At 37.0% G+C, this 22,933-nt stretch overlaps 1 protein-coding gene across 4 annotated transcripts in view; it reads right to left on the reverse strand.

Annotated features, from left to right (window-relative positions):
• Positions 1-22,933, reverse strand: part of LOC127154611 (inactive dipeptidyl peptidase 10) — a 70,775-nt gene that overhangs the window by 26,152 nt on the left and 21,690 nt on the right. For 2 of the 4 annotated variants that reach the window (XM_051096248.1, XM_051096249.1), the window contains exons 2-5: positions 21,975-22,089; positions 18,765-18,860; positions 16,910-17,004; positions 12,852-12,923 (exon numbers count right to left, since the gene is read on the reverse strand). In XM_051096248.1, the coding sequence (XP_050952205.1) occupies positions 12,852-12,923; positions 16,910-17,004; positions 18,765-18,860; positions 21,975-22,089 (378 nt within the window). Of the gene's footprint in view, positions 1-12,851; positions 12,924-16,909; positions 17,005-18,764; positions 18,861-21,974; positions 22,093-22,933 lie in introns of those variants that run through there. The other 2 variants (XM_051096247.1, XM_051096253.1) reach the window with 2 other exon arrangements.

The raw sequence follows: 22,933 nt of genomic DNA on the forward strand, positions 1-22,933 counted from the left end.
TTCATCATTCACGTGAAACGCCATATTGTGTAAGCTACCGTGCAAAGCTACTAAATTAGAAAACTCATGCATATGAAGCTGTATATGTGACAACAACTTTCAAAAGTATCAGTTTTTAACTCATAATATTCTGCAAGTAATTGTTTGAAAATTAGGCAAATCATACTTTGTGTGAAAAGGAATAAAATTGTCTGAGTTTTGTCTCTAGTGCTTATATGATTCGTACATATAGGTAAGTTTTATCAGTTTTGCATAAACGTATACAGAGGCACATATTTCCAATGAGCCTATGTTGGGAAAGACGACAATACACACAATTTTTTAAGTTCAAGTCCACTGGTGTTAATCTACTCTCATGTCTGGTTTGTTTGTCGGACAAAAATGGCAGATTCCACGTTATGATTGGTCAGATCGCCTGTCAGTCAAACTCCATGTGAAGGGTCAATTGTGCAGTTTTAAGAACGAAATGCAATGGACAGTAAAATATTATTACAATTTAAAAAAAAAAAATTCTGCTTAAATATATTTTAAAATTCAGTTTATTCCTTTAAAGGGTAAAGCTGAATTTTCAGCATCATTATTCCAGTCTTCAATGTCATATGATCCCTCAGAAATCATTCTAATATGCTGATTTGCTGCTAAAGAAACATAATCAATGTTGAAAACACTTGGGCTACTTAAAGGAAAAGTTCACTTCCAGAATGAAAATTTCCTGATAATGTACTCACCCCTATGTCATCCAAGATGTTCATGTCTTTCTTTCTTCAGTCACAAAGAAAGTTTTTTTCTCAATATAGTGGACTTCAATGATGGTCAACAGGTTGAAGGTTTAAGTTGCAGTTTCAATGACACTCCAAAGGGCTCTCCATCTCATTTTCTCTTCCAACTTCAAAATCCTCCGACATTATTGTTTTACCTTTTTTGTAAAAGGTGTTTGACTTTCTTTGCACAGTCGCTTTGTAGACACTGGGTCTGTAATTCTGTCACGTCACGTGTGCGTGATTACGTAATGCGTGAAATCGAACTAGTGCAAGACAAGCATTTGTGGTTGTTTTTTTTTTTTAAAAGAAAATGACCAATTGTTTTGCTAGACAAAACCCTTATTCCTCAGCTGGGATTGTGTAGAATCCCTTTGAAGCTGCACTGAAACTCCCATTTGGACCTTCAACCCGTTGACCCCCATTGAAGTCCACTATAAGGAAAAAACCTGGATTGTTTTGCTCAAAACCCTTCATTTCTTTTCAACTGAAGAAAGAAGGACATGAACATATTGGATGACATAGGGGTGAGTAAATCATCAGGAAATTTTAATTCTGGAAGAGAACTTCTCCTTTAAATATTTTTTGTCGAAACTATAATGAATTTTTTTTTTCAGGATTCTTTGATTAACATAGATAAAAAGAGCAACAACTTAATGCATCCTTGCCCAAGTATTACTTTAGTTGCTTATTGAATTATTAAAAATTAATATTTAAACATGCAAATAAATAGCTTGCAACATAGTGAGACCATGTGACAACAATGTAGCACAATGCTATTTTTTAAAGGAGCCTGTATCATATATAATATACTATTTTAAACAATAGTCTGTGTGTACTGTGTAGTGTTCAGTGTGCTTGTATTCCATTCTGAACAAAGCACGCGCTCATATACGTTCACATAATCTCTTTCTTTTTCGCTCTGCATGACAACACAACTGTGGATTCTGGTTAATGGATCATTTCAATTTCAATTTCAAGCTTCATTCAGCTGATTCATCTGAGGAGCACCATGAACAAAAGAAGCAATTCTTTAGAAAACATTTGAATTTGTTTCACAATCAATAGCTTGGAAGGGACAAGGGAAGGCTTGACTCTTATTAAAACGGTTCATCACATGCATAGGGTCATACGACAGAATGATAGCGGCATACGCCCTGTCTCTATCAGCGCAATGATTGGATTCAATATCCCTCCAAAAAACTGCTTGCGTAATGTTCACATATCAGCCTGAAACCCCCCTCTACTGGATTACCATGTCAAAGATGACCTAAATCAATACAAGTGTCCTTTGGGTGTCTAAGGACAATTGTGCATTTCGTCAGTGCGGCAGGACTGTATATTACAAAGCATTTGGCTATATGAAGATATATTGATCAGTTAGGTCTGTAATGATTCGTGTAAAATTAGATGTATCGATTGCCGCAGGAACAGGACAGAACGCAGTGTGGCGACAAGCTCCGAACTGCACTCGTTTCCCAAAAGCCTAATAGGATTGAAAGTCATGCCCTGCACTGCATACTAAAAACAGAACAGCTGACTGTCGCACTGTCTGGTACTGTCGAACAGTGATGTTAAACAATAATTTCATTAGGATGAATGTTTGAGATAGAAATCAAGATATTGATTTTGAAAGAATTGAATACTTTTATTCAGCCAAGGATGCATTAAGTTGATCAAAAGGATGCATTAAATAGATCAAAGATTTCTATTTCAAATAAATGCTGTTCTTTTAAACCTTCACTTAATCAAAATCAAAGATTTTTTTTAAATATTAGAATTATATCAGAATGATTTATGAGCCAATGTGACATTAAAGACTGATGAAAAAAAAGGCTTTACCAATTATATTTTAAATTACATTTTTAAATTATATTTTAACATATACTAAAAAACTGTTATTTTAAATGTAATAATATTTAACTATTTTGTTTTTACTGTTTTTTTTTTATTTTAAATGCAGCCTTGGTAAGAATAAGAGATCCTTTAAAAAATATTAAAATCTTACCAACCCCAAGCTTTTGAACAGAACTATCTCTGAATATTAAAAAGACAGACATAAGATGTGAAAGTTGCAGTCTCAAAGTGTCTAGTTCTGAATTTTAGCACATTTTTCTCTGAGTGTAAGACTGTGTGTGTTGAATATAGGAAAAAAAGATTGTGGTTTTCTTGCTGTGAGTCATAAATCCCCTTGGATTCACAAAATTAATATCCATATGGTAAACAGTAGAAGAAAAATTGCAAACGTGGGAATCTGCATCATTGTGACGCTGGCATAGTAATCGCACTAATTTGCTCAATAACACCGAGCGTGCTACTGATGCCCACACAATTCTCAGTGCCAAAAGTGCAAGATCTGCCCTAGTTTGCCTTCCCGCCTGCTTTTTTTTTTCATTCGTTCTGTTCTCGTCTCTCTGTAGTGTTGGCTCTGACTGTAAAATCTTTTGATTCATGTTCATCACAACACGTCTTCCTCTGAGCTTTCAGTCTCAGGGTGCCCTGGTTCACATAATGTGTACTTCTTCATTTCTGAATCCCTGTGGATGTTTTACTTTTATTCCTCTAACTTTGACTTCCTTCCTCCTTGACTGTGACTTAAAAGTAATAGTCCACCCCAAAATAAATTAAATGTCATCGTTTACTCAGCCTCATGTCATTCTGATCCGAATTACTTGTTCCAGTTGACAGTTGGTTTTTCTATGCAATCTCAATGTCAATGAAGATGTCAAGTTTTAAATAAAGATATAAACATAGCATAAAATTGAAGACAAATTCATTCATATAGCAGTTTTCACAATAGAGTTTCAAAGTGGCTTTACAAAATTAATGCTGTTAATGTTTATAATATATGTGACCCTTGACCATAAAACCAGTCATAAGGGTTAATTTTTTTAAAATTGAGAGTTATACATCATCTCAAAGCTGAATAAATAAGCTTACCATTGATGTATGGTTTGCTTAGGATAGGACAATATTTGGCCGAGATACAACTATTTAAATATCTGGAATCTGAAGGTGCAAAAAAATCAAATTACTGAGAAAATCGCCTTTGAAGTTGTCCAAATGAAGTTCTTAGTAATGCATATTACTAATTAAAAATTAAGTTTTGATATATTTACAGTAGGAAATTTACACAATATCTTCACGGAACATGATCTTTAATTAATATCTCAATGATTTATGGCATAAAAGCCAAAAAAACAGCCAAAAATGTTGGCTATGCGACTAGTTTTGTGGTCCAGGGTCACATATCTTCATGCCTTATAATCACATTTAGTACAGTAAAGCTTTCCGGCAATATGCAACGATACAAGCAATCAAGCAGATTTGCTATACAATATATATTACTTTACATGAGTGTACTAATTGTATGCAGGTAAAGTAGGACGTACTACATCAAACTTTTAATATGTCACTGGGTAAAGAATCAATATGGTCATATACGACCTGCGCAAAGTGTTTTGAAGTCCTAAGACAGCTTTGTGTAAGAAACAGACCAAAATTTATGTTATTTACTGATCATTTTCCCCTCCAGTGGGCTGGTAACCAGTGTGACACCAATTCAGTGAGAACTTGTCAATCGAATCAGTCTGATTCATGAGTGAACCTTCAGGGTTTTGTTTCTCAAAAAACATTTTAAGCCTGAGTAGATCATAGTGACCACCAAAAGCTGTTGGGAAACCCAGACCAGTTTTGTGAACCAGATCAATCGATTCACTAAAAATTAGTTCACCTCCAGAATAAAAATGTGCTGATAGTTTACTCAGAAATTACGTTTTTTGAGGAAAACAATCCAGGACTTTTCTCCATATAGTGGACTTTAATGGTGGCCAACAGGCTGAAGGTCCAAATTGCAGTTTCAACGCAGCTTCAAAAGACTCTACATGATCCCAGCCAAGGAATAAGGATCTTATCTAGCGAAACGATCAGTAATTTTCTAAAAAAAAAAAAAGTAAATAAAACTACAAATTTATATACCTTTTAACCACAAATGCTCATCTTGCACTAGCTCTGCGATGCGTGTCCGTGACTTCACGCATCACGTTGGAAATGACTATGGTTAGTTCTTCGTCTTTTTTACCCCTTGTTTTTACCCATTTTGGTTTATCTTATTTTGTAAAGAGCATTTGACTTTCTTTACACATTGGCTTTGTCAAGGCCAGCCCTGGCCAATTTGCTGCCCTAGGCAAGATTTTACCTGGCGCCCCTTGCCTCACATTGTGTTCAATGATTATTCACACATTCACACAGAAACTGCATAGATATTTCAAAAGTGCATCTGAAGAGAGCAATGGAGGAGTATATTTGACTATTGGGTGTTAGGCTACATTTTCTTATCAAAAAAAGCTGATGATATTGAAACGGCAACACTTACAATAAGGTATCATTTGTTAACATGTATTAACAAACTTTAACTAACAATGAACAACACATTTGTAACAGCGTTAATGATTTTTGTTAATATTAAAAATTAACCTTATTTTAAATTGTTTTCAGTAAAACTATAAAAATATAGATGCTACCTAAGTAACATTATAAATTCAACACAAACAGCAAGAATAATAATATTCCTGTACAAAACTAATACAGGTTTGTTTGAACACTTCACTAGCATACAGTAATGCTACTGTTTAATCTTCAAAATTAATTTTAAGTGTTCAGTTGGTAAAATGTTGTTATTTTTATTAAGCCGTTATATACAAACATTACTAAATTAGCCAATTCAAATTAAAAACACCATAAATACCCAAATACTAGGGCCTATACAACTGTAATGTAAAAATATAATTAAAACGTGTTATCATGTGACACAAAAATTCTTGGATCTTTAGAACTCCAGACTTTGTTATTATGCTATTTTAAACTTTTAGACTAGGCTTTCTAGACTAGGCCAACATAAAGTTTGTTCACAAACTTTTACCTCATCTAGTTTTTTTTTTTAATTTTTATGATCATTATTCATTACAACACATTACCTCCATCTTTGTCCCATTTTTGTTTTTTTTCTCTTCTTCTTTTTTTCTTCCCTGGGCACCAGGGCTTCTGTCTTTTTGACATAGTGATAATTTATTAGTAAACATTTATCACAGTCAGGTAACTGATGTATATGGAATTGCGGCTGTGCGGGGGGGAGACTGATCATGCTTCGAAATGGGGTGAGTTGGGAGAGCAACAAAATAGTTATGTTTTTGTTGGACAATCACATTTTTGTAATACTTTAAATTCATAGGATTGAAATGGTATTGGTAATAAAAAAGCAGATATTAAAAAAAAAACAAAAACTTGCATTTTGGCACCCCTATGGATCGGCATTTGCTTAGCATTTGCCTATTCCGCCTATGCCACGGGCTGGCCCTGGGCTTTGTAAACAAACACTTGTTCAACACTTTGGCCACCACTGAAGTCCACTATAGATGTTTTTCCTGAACGCAGAAGTCATGTCTGACTTTTAACCAGAAGGATGCTTTGCTTTTCCGGTGTCCAGTGTTTCTAGTCAAATTAGTTTATATTCCGAGCTGATAATCTAATGTTAAACCTATTAAGTTTTTAAAAAGCACATGGCTCTATAGCGCCATCACTTTGCAATGTCGCAATGGGCGTCATATGTCAGTGCCTCACTCAACAAAGTTTAAAGGGGTCATCGGATGCCTATTTTCCACAAGTTGATATGATTCTTTAGGGTCTTCATGAAAAGTCTATAATATACTTTGGTTAAAAATTCTCAGTGGTTGTGTAAAACAACACCCTTTTTACCTTGCCAAAATCAGCTCTGCAAAAATCATCTCATTCTGGTCGAGGCTGCTTTAAATGCAAATGAGCTCTGCTCACCCGCCCCTCTCTTCTCTCTGTGGAGTGACGAGCCTGTTTACTTTAGTCGTATATAGCTGCGTTTAGCCGCTAAATTTTCTAACTAGCACATTATTAGGAAGGGCGATCGCAAAGATTCATTAAAAAAAAACCCTTATACTCACTTCTGCCGTAAGTGAAGCTGGATCACGAATGATTCGCGTGAACATAGACGGATATATGTAGATCGGGAGGCACATTCCCTTCACAAACAAATGTAATCCACTGCATCTTCAGTGGCTCAGATGTCGGGAGTAATTGACAACCACTATTTATTATTACATCCAGCAACACAACACCTCAATCGCTCAGTTCTTGTCTAACTTACATCCCTGCTCCGGCATCAAAACATGGAGGTTGGACTGTTACAACTGATCGGAATTGCGGCTGTGTGGGGGGAGACTGATCATGCTTCAAACCGGGGTGAGTCGGAAGAGCAACAAAATAGTTATGTTTTTGTGGGACAATCACATTTTTGTAATATTTTAAATTCATAGGATTGAAATAGTATTGGTAATAAAAAAGCAGATATTAAAAAATTCGCATTTTGCCTAGCATTTGCCTATTCCGCCTATGCCACGGGCTGGCCCTCGGCTTTGTAAACACTGGGTCGGTACTTTCGCCTACGTTATGCATGACCATTCAACATGACCATGTAATGTGGGAAGGCTAGTGCAGGCTGCAGTTTGGAACTTCAACTTACTGGCCACCACTGAAGTCCACTATAGACGTTTTTCCTGAACGCAGATATCATACCTGACTTTTAACCAGAAGGATGCTTTGCTTTTCCGGTGTCCAGTGTTTCTAGTCAAATTAGCATATATTCCGAGTTGATAATCTAACCTATTAAAATGTTTTTAAAAAGCACATGGCTCTATAGCGCCATCACTTTGCAATGTCACAATGACCGTCATTTGTCAGTACCTCAATCCTCAAAGTTTAATAAGTGTGTAGATGACACGAAGAAGCCAACGTTAGCTACATTAAAAACAGATCAGTGCTATTTGAATGGGTTCCAATGGAGACCGGAACAGAAGAGCATCCAGTCGGAAGTTAGAATTCGAAATGGTGGCACTCATCGTTTTCATCAAAAAAGGTCTATATATGGAGGAAAATCCTGGAATGTTTTCCTCAAAAACCTTCATTTCTTTTCGACTGAAGAAAGCCATGTACATCTTGGATGACTTAGGGGTGAGTAACTTATTCTGAAAGCGAACTTTTAAAAAGATCTGACACAAAAGCCATTCACAAATCAGATATTGCTATTTTTACAATTAACTCTTATGAATGTGCCAGTGTGTCATCTGAAGTCATATGAGATATTTCTGTGATGGTTTTGCGTCCTTGTAGATGTTCAAAAGTCTTCTTTTGTGTTCTACAGAAGATAGAAAGTCATACAGGTTTGGAATGACATGAGGGAGAGTAAATGATGACAGATATCTTGTTTTTGGCTGAATTATCCTTTAACATTTTACATTTCCTATATTTCAGTGTCTCTGCATCTTTTGATTTGGCTCAGACTATCCTTCATGCTGTCTTTCGCAATTTCTATTTCCCTCTTTCAATATTCACCTTCTTTTCCTTTACAACACGTGCCTTCCATTGCTTTCCCTTTTCTTCCTTCCCTTGCAATTTCACCTTAGTATTCTGGTGTCCCCTATTATATTTTCCTATTTCCCTCTTTCCCTATCTCCCAGTTTCCTTTCCAATCTCTCCACATATATTCACACATCCCATTCATCCTGTTTCTATGATTGATTTCGATTGGACAGCATGATCTAAGGACGACTGCAGATCACATCATTTTTATCCTCGTCTTCTTCAGTCGCCATACCCCAACCTCCCCCCGCACTTGTGATTTCTGTGCTGCTCTCAGTTCAGTTACTTGAGCTGCAAACTGCCTCAGTCAGCACATAATCTCTAGAGATAGGTGGAAAAAAGTGGGGGGGCAAGAGATAAAGGAAGAGACTGACTGTGACTAGAGGAGGTGGAGAACTAACAGAGAAATCCCGTGTTTCCCTGCAGATGTGACCACACAGATAGGTGTCATTTATTTTGTAAGATAGGAACCAATAAAGAAAGAAGGTAATTTAAAAATCCTGTTTTAAGACAGGATTAAAAATACATGCATGTTACTAAAGTGTTTAGCTGACATTTTGAAAATAATTATTTTAGTCCAAATTAAGCTGTATGTAAATGTACTGACAGCAGCACATTACAACTTCCGTTACATTAAATAAAACTACGGTAGCCACTTTTTTCATAATAAACTGATTTCATTTACAAATATCATGTATATGAATTATGAATAGCTTAAATTGTAAATTGTTATTTTTTTACACATTTATTTACCAATGCAACAGTTTTATAAAATAAGGTAAGATTTTGTATAATGTGTTTGTACGTACACTACCACTCAAGATTTTTATTGCTTTTTTTAAAAAGTCTCTTGTGCTCACCAAGCCTGCATTTATTTGTTCCCAAATACAGCAAAAGCAGAAAAATTTTGAAATATTTTTACTATTTTAAATAACTGTTTTCGATTCGAAAATACTTAAAAATGTCATTTATTTGTGTGACTTCAAGCTGAATTTTTAGCATTATTACTCCAGTCACATGATCCTTGAGAAATCTTTTTAATATTCTGATTTTCTGCTCAAAAACATTTATTATTATTATTATGTTGTTGTTTTTGAAAACAAATGAGTAGCATTTTTTTAATAATAATAAAAATGTTTCATGAACAACAAATCAGCATGTGAGAATGATTTCTAAAAGATCATGTCATGCTGAAAATTCAGCCTTAATCACAGGAATAAATTACATAATAAAATATATTCAAAAAGAAAACAGTTATTTTAAATAGTAAACTTTTTTACATTTTACTGTTTTGCTGTACTTTGGATCAAATAAATGCATGCTTGGTGAGCAGAAGAGACTTAAAAAAAACATTAAAAATCTAACTTTTGACTGGTAGTGTATGCATATTTATACATATTTTTGCAATTCAAAACCATATTAATGTGACATTACAAACCATCAAAAATAGATTTAAAGGGGTCCTATTATGCTCTTTAACAGAGTCTTAATTTTGTTTTGGGAGTGTACTAGAACATGCTTTCACGCTTGGTGGTTCAAAAACTGCATAATTTTTAACATAATTCACATTATAATTTACATAACATACATTATTACAATACATTTCTCCCAGCCTGGCACAAATGACTCGATTAGTTCGGGGTTCCGCCTTCTGCAAAAACGAATTTTGTTGTGATTGGTTAGCTGTCCCACTGCGTTGCGATTGGCAAACAGCTTAGACGGTGTTTCAGTACTGCCACGCCCACTGTCAAAGAAGCAAGTTCCGTGTACAACTGTTAGTGCAAGATAGATTACAGTGATTCTTAAGTTTTAAATATGAATATTTTTCTTACAAAAATGCATTGATTTACTACAGGAGGCCTTTACTAACCCCCCGGAGCCATGTGAGGAAAATTTTAATATAACTCCGATTGCATTCGTCTGAAAGAAGGAAGTCATATACACCTAAGATGCATGGAGGGTGAGTAAATAATGCACTACAGTAGTGTTGGGACCTATCGTCAGCCTGCGAGATCGCCAATACATGATATTATCGTGCTAATGTATTTAATTATTTACATACTTAGTTTTATTGCCCGAAACCAGCTCCAGCATAAGGCTAAAAGCAGCCTAACATTATCAAAAAACACCATCACTGATCAGCCTAGCCTATTCTAGTGCAAGTTTATGTATTTTAAAAAACACTCGCATTATAAGTGAAGCTAACGTTATTTACACTGTATGATGAATAAATCTCTTACCACACACTGCGCACGTCTGCGGCCCGTTATGGCTCAGGCGCGGCAACCGGAGTAGACCGCGGCTTTGGCATGTGTTTCGACCCCCTGTACTGCACACGTCTGCGGAACATTACTGCTCTGAATCGGCTACTCTAGTCAATGCTTGTGTTTATACCCACCGCACTGCGGTTCGTTGAAGCGGCTCTCTATGCTGCAGTATTAGGGTAATCCCCCACCTCATCCCTACATCCCCCCCAACAATTCGAATTTCCGTGGGCGGGATTTAATTTAATGATATTCTAATGGACCGCGTTGTGACATCATTGCATATGGAAAACAAACGTTGTAGTCCAAAGGAGCCGTTCGTTGTAGTTCTTGAAAAGGGTTTTTTTTTAAGACGAAATATCTCCCTTTGGAGTGGACTCTGAGATTCGTAACTTTGTAGATCTATTTTACGCCCAAAGATACATACCACACACTAACTAAAGTTAAAAAAGTGAAAAAGCATAATAGGACCCCTTTAAAACAGACTTTACTGGATATTTTACTTATGCAAAAAAAAATTCGTTTTTTTATGATTTTGGGGTGAAATGCAATGGGTACGCGTCATTCACCAGATTGCACCACATCACATTTTGAGACAAATGCACAATACAGAACCCATTTTAATCAGCAACAAAAAAAGCAATATACACAAGAGCCGTCAGGAGAGAGAGTGCGAGTGCAATTCAGGAGAGGGAGAATATGGATTGTACTGTCAGTGTTTTCACTCATTGCCTGTTTTTTCCTCTTTACACAGTTTTTTCTCTATTACTCATGTCTACGCCCTGTTTCGTCGTTCTCCTTTGAGAAGAGAGAACACTACTGCAGAGATGATTATTTTCTGAAGAGGAGGTTCGGCAGGGGGATAAGAACTACAGATTGCTGTGGTTGCTCAGACAAATAGCCTACAAGTTGTTTATTTTCAGCCTGTTACTAAAACCTGCTGTAATCACAAAGGCTTGCCCCAGTGTGATGCTCATTACAATTCAGTGCCAAGCAGCTTCTCTCCTCTGTTTCCATCTCTCCCACTGCCTGTCTGTATCCCTCCTTCATCCTTTCTTTACACCCCAGCTCCTCTCTGTTAGAATATTCTATTCCTTCCACGTTCGCTGTTGATCGTAGCAGGGTTCAGTGTTGAACATCCTGCAGAAATTCTGGACGACGTAAGTGGTCTCTCCCGTTGGTCTGAAAAGATTTTGTCCAGTCCAATAGATAAAAGATGTAGCTGACTCTCCTAACAATAGCTAACAGCGCACAAAAACGCTTGCACCATCAATATGTGCACAGCATCTGTCAGGTTTTGTTATCTTTGTGTGGACCAAATGTGTGGTCTAAACTGCATAGTGGTTAATTCCTACAAGGAAAATGATGGGGACTAAATAATGTCTAATTTACACATGTAAAAAAGAATTAACATACGGCAATAATTTTTTAACATACACTAATCATTTGTTCTATTCACAACTTTGACCCTCTTTAAAAACGCATAACATTACTGTGATATCTACCTCTAGATAATAAGATATTAAAAATAGCATTTCTGTTGATCCTTTTGTAGCATGATCCTTTCTTGCATGATAACTAAAAGAGCATATAGATTCTTAAATATAATAAGATGTGTGACATTTAAAGGACGATTTGTCATATTGACATAGAATAGGCAACACCTCGTACATCATTAAGCGATTTTGTCAAAATCACTCTGTTGTCCAATCTGTTGGATATGATTCTGAATGGTACAGAATCTTGCAACAACTCACTTCAATTCCAGAATAAAAATTTCCTAATAATTTACTCACTCCCATGTGATCCAAGATGTTCATGTCTTTCTTCCTTCAGTCAAAAAGAAATTTGGTTTTCGAGGAAAACATTCCAGGATTTTTCTCCATATAGTGGACTTCTATGGTGGCGAATGGTTCGAAGGTCCAAACTGCAATTGCAATGCAGCCTCAAGAGGCTCTACACGATCCAAGATGAGAAATAAGTGTCTTATCCAGTGAAATGATTGGTCATTTTTTTAAAAATAATAAAAACCACAAATTCTTGTCTTGCACTAGCTGGGATCATGTAGAGTCCTTTGAAGCTGCATTAAAACTGCAATTTGGACCTTCAACCTGTTGATCCCCATTGAAGTCCATTATATGGAGAAAAATTCTGAAATGTTTTCCTCAAAAATCTTAATTTCTTTATGACTGAAGAAAGAAAGACATGAACATCTTGGATGGAATGGGGGTGAGTAAATGATCAGGAATTTTTTATTCTGGAAATCAACTAATTCTTTAAAAACAAAAGTCAATGAGAGGCGTCCACTATAATTTTTGTCTAACACACAGGTAAAGTGGAAATGAGACTGCATTTCTGTTGTTCTTCTGTTTATATTACTTACATGGTGAATATTATAAGCCATCAGGATGAACTTCTTATCAGCTGAAACCTGGAACCTCATGGACTTCAGATCCTAAAACAGGAACCAAAAAAGAACACCTATGAGCTTAAAACAATGGGTTCAAAAGAAATTAAAGCTGCAAGCAGTGTTGAAAGGGCCTTGCTGCCAGTTGGTGGTGCTATGACTATAACTGAATATATTGGGATGTAGATGTGTTCAAGCCAGGACTTTGATCAAACATATGAAGATTGGCAGAGATTAAACATGGTATATTTGAGTTGGTGTAAAACATGACATATCCTGTTGGCAACAGGTGGTGCTATGATTATAACTCTATATTGGCCTTTAGCTGTCTTCAGGTCAGGACTCTTACCAAACATTTAAAGTCTAGTGCAGATTGGACACTGCATGTTTAAGTTAGTGTAAAACAAGTCATATGTGTTTAGGCCAGGATTCTTATCGAAAAGGTGAAGTCTGGGCAGACTGGACATTGTTGTAATTCAGCCATACAACTTTTACTTGGTGAAACATCAACTTTGTCAGACCGCCACAGACACACCCTTTAATGAAAACTCAAGATCTTCGCAATTTAACATTGCGAAGGCCTTTAGAGTAGACTGACCATTAAATTAAATGTCATTAAATCTCTAGGTAGAGTTTGTTACAGCGTAAAACGTATCTTCCTGTTGCCAGCAGGTGGCGCCATGACTATAACTGAATATGGGCATGGACATGGGCATGTGTTCAGGACAGGACTCTTATTAAATATGTGAGTTTTGGTGCAGATCGGACACTCTATGCCTGAATTATGACAACTTCCTGTTTCATGACAAAATATTGTTTACAGTTTGTCAGGCCGGACACCAGTGTTCGAATTGTGTCAAAGCTCTTGGGGGGACCCTCCAACTGCCAGTAGGTGGCAGCAAGTCACTGTTGATAAGTAAGTCATTGAGATTGAACCAAATCATTCAAACGGTTGATTCATTCAGGAAAGAAAAACCATCATGTTGTTCAGAGACATAAAAAGTGCTGTTGCTGTGGAACCATTTTTTGGCAAAATAGAGCAAAAATAGACATGGTGTCTAAAACATAAGTCTCTTAATATTAACTTCTAATTTATTGAACTGTTGTATAAAATCAGTATCACATTAGTGAGTTTTGCGGAAAAAAAATATTACACTTGTGTGATATTGATTAACTATATGAAATGATATACATTTTCTGTCCCCATACCTTGAATTTTGGGAACATTCTAAATGCATTTTATTAGACTGAATCACTCCATGAAAGAATGCACTCTAAATGAGCACAGTCAGTCTAGCTATTGTTTAAGCACTCATAAATTCTCTTATAATAGATGGAGCTGTTCACACACTGTATGATCAATGAATCTCTTACTTACATCGTACGTACATCTACACTTTGTTGCTTATGATGAGGGAATTTGTGAGATTCAGTCTGAACAAGACTTTCAGCAAAGGTTTCAGCAATGACTATTCTGAACACCTCTGATTGGCCACTGAATTCTAAATTCAACAGTGTCGTGTATGATTAGTTGTAATGAGCAATGCTGTAAAAATGAGCAAATATATAATACGATGTATTGTGAGCAGGTCTAAATTTAATACATCAAGCAAATCTTTTCATTTAATTTTCATTTTTTAGTAGTTTCTTGTTTGAAGTATTATAGTTTTATTGAAAAACCTGGGGACACCCCCAAGTATATTTTTTTGGGTGTTATGGGGGGTCCCTTAATGCTTATGGGAGGTCTGGGACCACCCCTGCTGGACACGCTCTTCAACACAAACTCTAGATCTTTGCAATGTAATGTCACAAAGGGCTTTAGATTATACATACCAAATTTGATGCTGATCTGAATAAATCTCTAGGAGGAGTTTTTTTAAATACAACACCTAAAAATGGCAAAAATGGCACAAAACCAAGAAAATTCTAAATAGCAGACTTCCTGTTGGGTTTCGGACTTCGAACCGGGGGACTTTTTTGTAGGTATTGGTGTGTTACATGTGTCTACATATGTGAAACATAGTTCGAAGGGCACTTTGTTGAAATTTTATAGGTGGCACTATTGAGCCATCTTGCCACACCCACTTCTGAAAGCAATATCAGATGTAAATTTTCACCACTTTTGGCGTGTATGCACAGTTTAATGAATTTTCCAGCATGTTTAAAACAGAACTCCAGAACAACAATTTACAAATAATTTACTCACCCCCTTGTCATCCAAGATGCTCATGTCTTTCTGTCTTCAGTCGTAAAGAAATTATGGTTTTTGAAGAAAGCATTTCAGGTATTTTTACCATATATTGGACTTCACTGGTGCCCCGATTTTAAACTTCCAAAATGTAGTTTAAATGCAGCTTCAAAGGGCTCTAAATTATCACAGCCAAGGAAGAAGTGTCTTATCTAGCGAAACGATCTGTCATTTTTTTCCAAAAAAAAAAAAAAAAAAATTTTATACTTTTTAAGCACAAAAGCTTGTGCAGCACAGGCTCTGGGATGCACGTCCACGATGCTACAAATAAGTGATGGGTCGTTCTTGAACGATTCGTTCATTTTGAACGAATCTTTAATGTGACTTGGGAAGAACGAGTCATCTCAGGGAGTGATTTGTTCAGTCGTGCATGCGCAACATCCTATTAGGTTCTGTACTGGAATTAGTTCACCTGTTTCGAGTCTTCGTATCTGTGTACTTCGGCTCAGAAAGGTAGAGTATGGTGAAAAACTCCATCTTATTTTCTCCTACAACTTCAGAATCATCCGACATCGTTGTACCTTTTTGTTTGTAAACAGCGTTTGACTTACTTGCACTTTCTTAGTCTTTGTGCGTTCGCTTTGTAAACACTGGGTCTGTAGTTCTGCCTATGTTCCACATGACCTTTCGACATGATTCAATAGTACGTAGTGTTGTGGACGCACATCCCAGAGCTAGTGCTACAGAAGCTTTTGTACTTAAAAAGTATACAAATTTTTATTTTCCACAAAAGATGACAAATTGTTTCGCTAGATAAGACCCTTCTTCCTTGGCTGGTATCATTTAGAGCCCTTTGAAGCTGCATTTAAACTACATTTTGGAAGTTCAAAATCGAGGCACCAATGAAGTCCATTATATGGAGAAAAATCCTGAAATGTTTTCCTCAAAACCCATAATTTCTTTACGACGGAAGACAGAAAGACATGAACATCTTGGATGACAAGAGGGTGAGTAAATTATTTGTGAATTGTTGTTCTGGAAGTGGAGACCTCTTTTAAGCCCTTAAAAATGCAATTCATTTTGGAGATAAAGAGGAAGAAACTGAGCAATTCCAACAGGGTCCTCACACCACCGGCACTCGGGCCCTAATTAAGCTCTATCAAACACATTTATAGCATGCTGTCATTTAATGTACTAGCAAATGTACGTCATCAATTCTCAATTAGTTATTAATTTAATATATTATTTGGTGCCTATATATTTTGTGTTTGTCTTTTGGGTAGGAAATGTTGGGATATAAAGCCAATGTGACAAGTCTAACAGTGTTGACAGTGTGAGGAGGAGAAGTATCTGCCATCTCAACAATAATTCACTGAGCATCTGACCCATATATGTTTCTCAGTGTCACCCAGCCACAGCGTTCAAAGGGTGGCCCTGCTGAAACAGTCTCTTTGAAGACGCATGCTACGGCATCAACTGGGGAAAAGCGCAGAAAATGGGAATAAAAGACAGAGCATTAACCGTCGAACCTCTAAAGCTGAGCTCTAAAGCTCTTTGCTCATTTTTTCAGCATTCTGATTCTTTCTCCAAAGATGCTTAGCTCCCAGTCCTTACCCTCTCTCTTTCTATGGACTGACCCATTTGTCAGGTTCCATGAGAATGGAACTAATGGAGTTGTACGTCTTGTCCTGCTCACATGCCTCAAGGGGGTTGTAACTCTCCAGAGAGCTGTTTTATGCTGGTCGTTTGGGATGAGGAGAAGACTGTATGTGTGCATTTGCATGGCTTTTATTTACTATGTTGCTGTTTTTTATGTGAGTGCATGCATGTGTAAGTATGCACTCACTAGGGTGCTGTTGTCCAGTAGCGTGGTGGTTAGATTGGTGCTGAGATTGTGGACTAAAACATGACCCTCCTGTGTGCAAAGTGACACCTCGTTCTCTGTAAAACATAAAGATCAACATTCAGTAGCTGAGCTACAGACTGACCTGCACCTAGGCTACATCCTAATTTGCATATTTTGAATATGTACTAAGAGTATATACAGCCATGTGAAAAGTTAGAACAGGTTTTAAAATTTGGAAAATAAATTGTCAGATAAACATCATCACATGACATATCACAGTGTCATTATTTATTTAAGAAAAATACAACCAAGAGGGAAAGGCCATGTGTGACAAAGTTAGGACACCCTATGAGTCAACTGCCTGTAGATGCACTTTTAGCAGCAATAACTTCAAGCATTCATTTTCTGTGTGAATTTATCAGTCTCTCACATCGTTCTGGAGGAATTTGGACCACTCTTCTTTTCAATGTTGCTCCAGTTTATTGCGGTTTGTGGGCATTTGCTTATGTTCAGCTCTCACCACAGCATTTGAGTCAGGATGAGCTTTGGACTTGGACTTTGCTATTGCAACACCTTGATTCTTTTCTTTTCAGCTATTCTGCTGTAGATTTGCTCGTGTGCTTGGGATCATTGTCCTGTTGCGTGACCCAATTTTGGCCCAACTTTAGATGTCAGACAGATGCCCTCACATTTGACTCTAGAATACTTTGATATACAGAAGAGTTCATGGCCAACTCAATGACTGTGAGGTGCCCAGGTCATGTGACTACAAAACAATTACTCTTCTCAGATTGATGGCAGCAACAATTGCTTCTCTAAGATGATTGCTGATGTCTTAGCTCCTTGGCATTGTGTTAACACACACCTGAAGGCTCCAGACCAGCAAACTGCCAAAGCTTATGCTTTTATAGAGGTGCTCAGACTTGCTGATGATCATTTAATCAAAGGTATTTGATTAGCAGTGCTTGACTGTTATTTACCCTCTTAATTTCAATGTTAACAGTAAGGGTGTCCTAACTTTGTCACACATTGCTTTTTCATTTTGGCTTTACTATTGTTCAGTAAATAATGACACGGTGCAATTTGTCATGTGTTGTTGTTCATCTGAGGTTTCATTTTCAAAATTTTAAGACCAGCCAAGGACCAGTTTTTTTTAATGATGTCCTGATACGGAAAACCATGGAATTCAATAGGGTGTCCTAACTTTTTCACATGACTGTACTTCACTTGAGATGAGAAAGCGCACTACCGTATCGTTAAAGGGATAGTTCACCCATAAATGACAATTTTGTCATGAATTACTCACCCTCATGTCGTTTCAAACCTGTAAGATCTTTGTTCTTCTTCGGAACACAATTAAGATATTTTTGATGAAATCCAAGAGCTTTCTGACTCTGCATAGACAGCAATGCAATGACCACGTTTAAGGCCCAGAAGGGTAGTAAGCACATTGTTAAAATAGTCCATGTGACATCAGTGGTTCAACTGTGACAGAATATTCATTTTTGGGTGAACTATCCCTTAAAAAAAAAACATGCAGGGATGCACACTTTAAACTTACAGTAATAAACCATTCAGGCACCATAAGAATAATATTATCAAAATAATAAAATTTAGGATGCAGTAACCGAAATCTTGCACGCTATATAATAAAAACTAAATGTAAACTGAAATGCAGCCTGAACGAATGCCATAAATCGAACTGTTTAACCATTAGCAGAAAAACACATTGGTCTCCTGCTGCATTTTAAAACAGTGATTTGTTGCGCTCCAGGAGCCCTAAATATCCACGAGGATCAAATCAATGAACTTAAACCATTCCCTTAAACACTGTCTGTACAATATGAGTTTTCACCATTTAGCCACGCTGCACATGGGTCATGAACTCTGAAATCCTCGCTCTCCAGGTTCTCAAGAGTGAGGCGAGACAGCAGCAGGAGGTGAGACTCATCTGAAATAGAAGATGAGGCAGTCAGTTAAGGACAACCACAATTCCTGAAGAAAAATAGTGTCTGTAACAAGAATGTACAGGATTGTTTAAAGGGGTCACTGGAAGCCAAATTCACTTTCACATGTTGTGTAAAACATGTAACACTTTTAGATAAATGTGTGTTGGCAGTGTGTGTACACAACCACCTTATAATGATAAAAATCCACCAAGTCCCTATAAAACACAACCCCTTTCTTAAATCAATCCATTATGTGATTCTTGACTGTGTGACGTCACACAGACCAAGGCTGTTCCCACGATTGTTGGTTGACACAGCCGTTTTTCCTTAGACCCGCCCTGAGTGAGCTGTAAACTGTCTGTCATAGTTTCGACACTGGAGCAGGAGTAGACAAGAATGTCTCCTAAGCGACTGAGTTGTTTTGTTTTTGGATGTAATAATGAACATAACAGTCGTCATTTACTCCCGAAATCTGAGCCGCTGAAGACGCAGAGGATTACTTTCTTTTTTGAAGGGAATGTTTTCTACAATCTACCTAATCTTCCATGTTCATGCAAATCATTCATGATACAGCTTCACTTACAGAAGATGTGTGTATAAGGGTTTTTAATGAATCTTTGTGAATTGGCTTTCCTAATAATGTGCTATTTAGCAAGTTTCGTGGCTAAATGCGACTAAAGTTACAGTCTCAGAGAGAACTGCTCGTAATCCCATGGAAGAGAAGGGCGGGGTGTGCAGAGCTCATTAACATTTAAAGAGACATGCACTGAAATGGGTCGCTGTGAACAGAGCTGTTTTGACAAAGTAAAAAGGGTGTATTTTACACTACCATTGAGAAATTTTAACCAAAGTATGTTATAGACTTTTCATTAAGGCCCTAAAGAATCATATCAACTTGTGGAAAATGGGCATCTGATAACCCCTTTAACAAAATCAAAATATCGATGCAAATCCAGTAAGCTGTAAAAAGTAGTAATAAACATAAACTCAGTTAAATTGCAGATATCCACGCTGACCTTTTTTTTAGACGCACTCACTATGTTCTTCCTTAATACATTTCTTATTATATCGTCACCCTACGAAAAAGAAGGACAGGCATTTAAAGGGACATGCACCGAAACTGGTCGCTGTGACTAGAGCTGTTTTTGACAAGGTAAAAAGGGTGTTGCTTTACACTACCACTGATTACTTTTAAACAAAGTATGTTATAGACTTTTTATTAAGACCCTAAAGAATCATATCAACTTGTGGAAAATGGGCATCTGATAACCCCTTTAACAAAATCAAAATGTTGATGCAAATGCAGTAGGCTGTAAAAAGTAGTAATAAAAATAAACGAATCAATAAAACTGCAGAAAGTGGTTCCATGTTGATGTTTTTTTGAGATGCACTCAGTATTTTCTTCCTTAAAGGAGAAGTCCACTTCCAAAACAAAGATTCACATATAATGTACTCACCCCCTTGTCATCCAAGATGTTCATGTCTTTCTTTCTTCTGTCGTAAAGAAATTGTGTTTTTTGAGGAAAACATTTCTGCATTTTTCTCCATATAATGGACTGGTATGGTGCACCAATTTTGAACTTCTAAAATGCTGTTTAAATGCGGCTTCAACAATCCCAAATGCGGTTGTAAACAATCCCAGCCGAGGAAGAAGGGTCTTATCTAGTGAAACGATCGGTTATTTTCATTAAAAAAATAAAATTTAAATACTTTTTAATCTCAAACGCTCGTCTTGCCTTTCTTTCCATGAACTCTGTGTATTCTGGCTCAAGACAGTTAGGGTATGTCGAAAAACTCCAATCGTATTTTCTCCCTCAACTTCAAAAATCATTTCAAAATCATCCTACATCACTGCAGAAGTTCTTTGCAATGTGAACATGTGAACATGCAAAGAAGATCAAACACCCTTAACAAAAAAGGTAAAACAGTGATATAGGGCGATTTTGAAGTTGAGGGAGAACATGAGATGGGAGTTTTTCGACATACCCTAACTGTCACGAACCGCAACAAAAACAGTCCAAGCAGAGTAAGACAAGACAAGTGTTTGGCATTAAAAAGTATATAAATTGTATTTTTTAAACGAAAATAACCGATCGTTTCACTAGATAAGACCCTTCTTCCTCAGCTGGGATCAATTACAACCGCATTTGGGATAGTTTGAAGCCAAATTTAAACTGCATTTTGGAAGGTCGAAATCGGGGCACCATATCAGTCCATTATATGAACAAAAATACTTAAATGTTTTCTTCAAAAAAACATCATTTCTTTACAACCACAGAAAGAAAATCATGAATATCGTGGATGACAAGGGGGTGAGTACATTATTTGTAAATTGTTGTTCTGAGTTCTCCTTTAATACATTTTTTTTATTATATTTATTGTATTTAAATGTAAACCATATATTGCATTTAGTTACAAATAAAGTTAGCAGCCAAGTGGTTTTATTTACTGAACAAGAAAAAAACTACATATTATTGTTTAATGTTCTGTTATGTTGGGATCTAGAAGAGCTTCTGTTATGTTGGACACTTGCCAAGTGCCAAAAGCGGGTACAACTTGGCTTTGGCCATTTTTACCCAACTCACAATAACAAAAACAATTTTATATCCTAACATAACAGCACAACACAAGTCTCCCTTTTCTCATCATGCTCAAAAAGGATTGAATGAATATAATTACTTAATTTCAACATTTACTCCCCCTAACCTGTCTCCCCTAAAGCATACTGGGAAATAAAGCGGCTCAGTGAACAAAAAACAAACAAAATTGTGTAGGTAGTCAGATTAAGTAAATGTTGGATTAATGCAAATGGATTAAGCAAACTTCTGTTATAGAAAGACAAAAAATATTTGTTGCACAAACTCATTTTAAAGCTAAACCAAGCAAGCAACAAAAACAAATTTAAGTGTTTCTTGCTTTGTTTCTGCTTGTCTTTTTGTTTATGAATGGATGTCTCATATATGAGCTGACACTGGCGCTCACATAAATCCTCTATAATCTTCTATTGTTTTCCCATTTCTCTTTCTTCCCTTATTGTAGCTGATCTCACATTTCTCTTTATCCTTGGTTCCCCTGATTCAATTTATATTCATTTACTCCTTCGAACTCCGGCTTACCAGGTGTGAGCAGAAAAATTGAGAGAGTGACCAGAGACATGACCCCCAGGATGACCACCATGGCGATCCCAATTCCCTTCCAATTCCGAGGAGGTCCTCCCGTGCTGCCTAGGTCCTGCTCAAAAAACAAAAGCAACAGCATTAACTTTTCTCCCCTCATACACATAGTTTCTGCAGTGCTGAGGGAGAATGTATTAGTGCTGCCTCATTTGCACTGCCTCAGAGCAGGGATTTCATGTGAGACGCGTGTATCAGTGCAGCAACCCTCCAGGGGAGAACGAAAGGACCTCACTCTGACAGAAATCTGTGTCATTTAGAGCATTGCTTCAGAAAACCAGCAAGAAAAAAATTCCTGGAGTGAAAAATGAGAAGCTAATTGAGTCATATTTCTGCCGTGCCTTAATTTCCACCGAATGGTGTCTCATTTCACCTATAACAGCTTTATGTACGTGAAAGTGTGCATGAGGGTGTCATTTTTCGCTATGCGGGGGGCGAGGTTGGAGTTTTAGGGTTTGGAAGCATGCAGAGATGCGTTCTCGATTGTTTTTCGAAGCTGGATCCACTGCAACAGAGCCGAACAGATGAGACGAGTGAGGATTCTCTTACGAAACAGTATATTAGATGTGTTTTCAGCTCCCAGAATGCCTCAGTGACAGCCAAGGCTGAGGAAAAAAGCTATAGCGGTGCATCTGACGGGCAAGTTGAGAGGGTTACGAGACCATCAGTCATAATCAGGAACAATAAACAGCCACTTCAAGGCTAGTGGAAAATCACTACTGGTGGCAGAGAGCGGGGACCATGGAGTAAGTGTTTACTCATTGACTGTCCATAAAACTTAGTCTTCATTATCTCTGTCTTATGTTTGTGGTTTCAATGGGAGAAGCGAAGCCACCACTTCTCACCTTCCCTCAGGGGTAAAGGTGAATGAGAGATATGTGTTAGTAGGGGGGGATAAAACT

This window comes from Labeo rohita, chromosome 23 (assembly GCF_022985175.1).
Source record: "Labeo rohita strain BAU-BD-2019 chromosome 23, IGBB_LRoh.1.0, whole genome shotgun sequence".
In the NCBI taxonomy this organism is placed as follows: domain Eukaryota; kingdom Metazoa; phylum Chordata; class Actinopteri; order Cypriniformes; family Cyprinidae; genus Labeo; species Labeo rohita.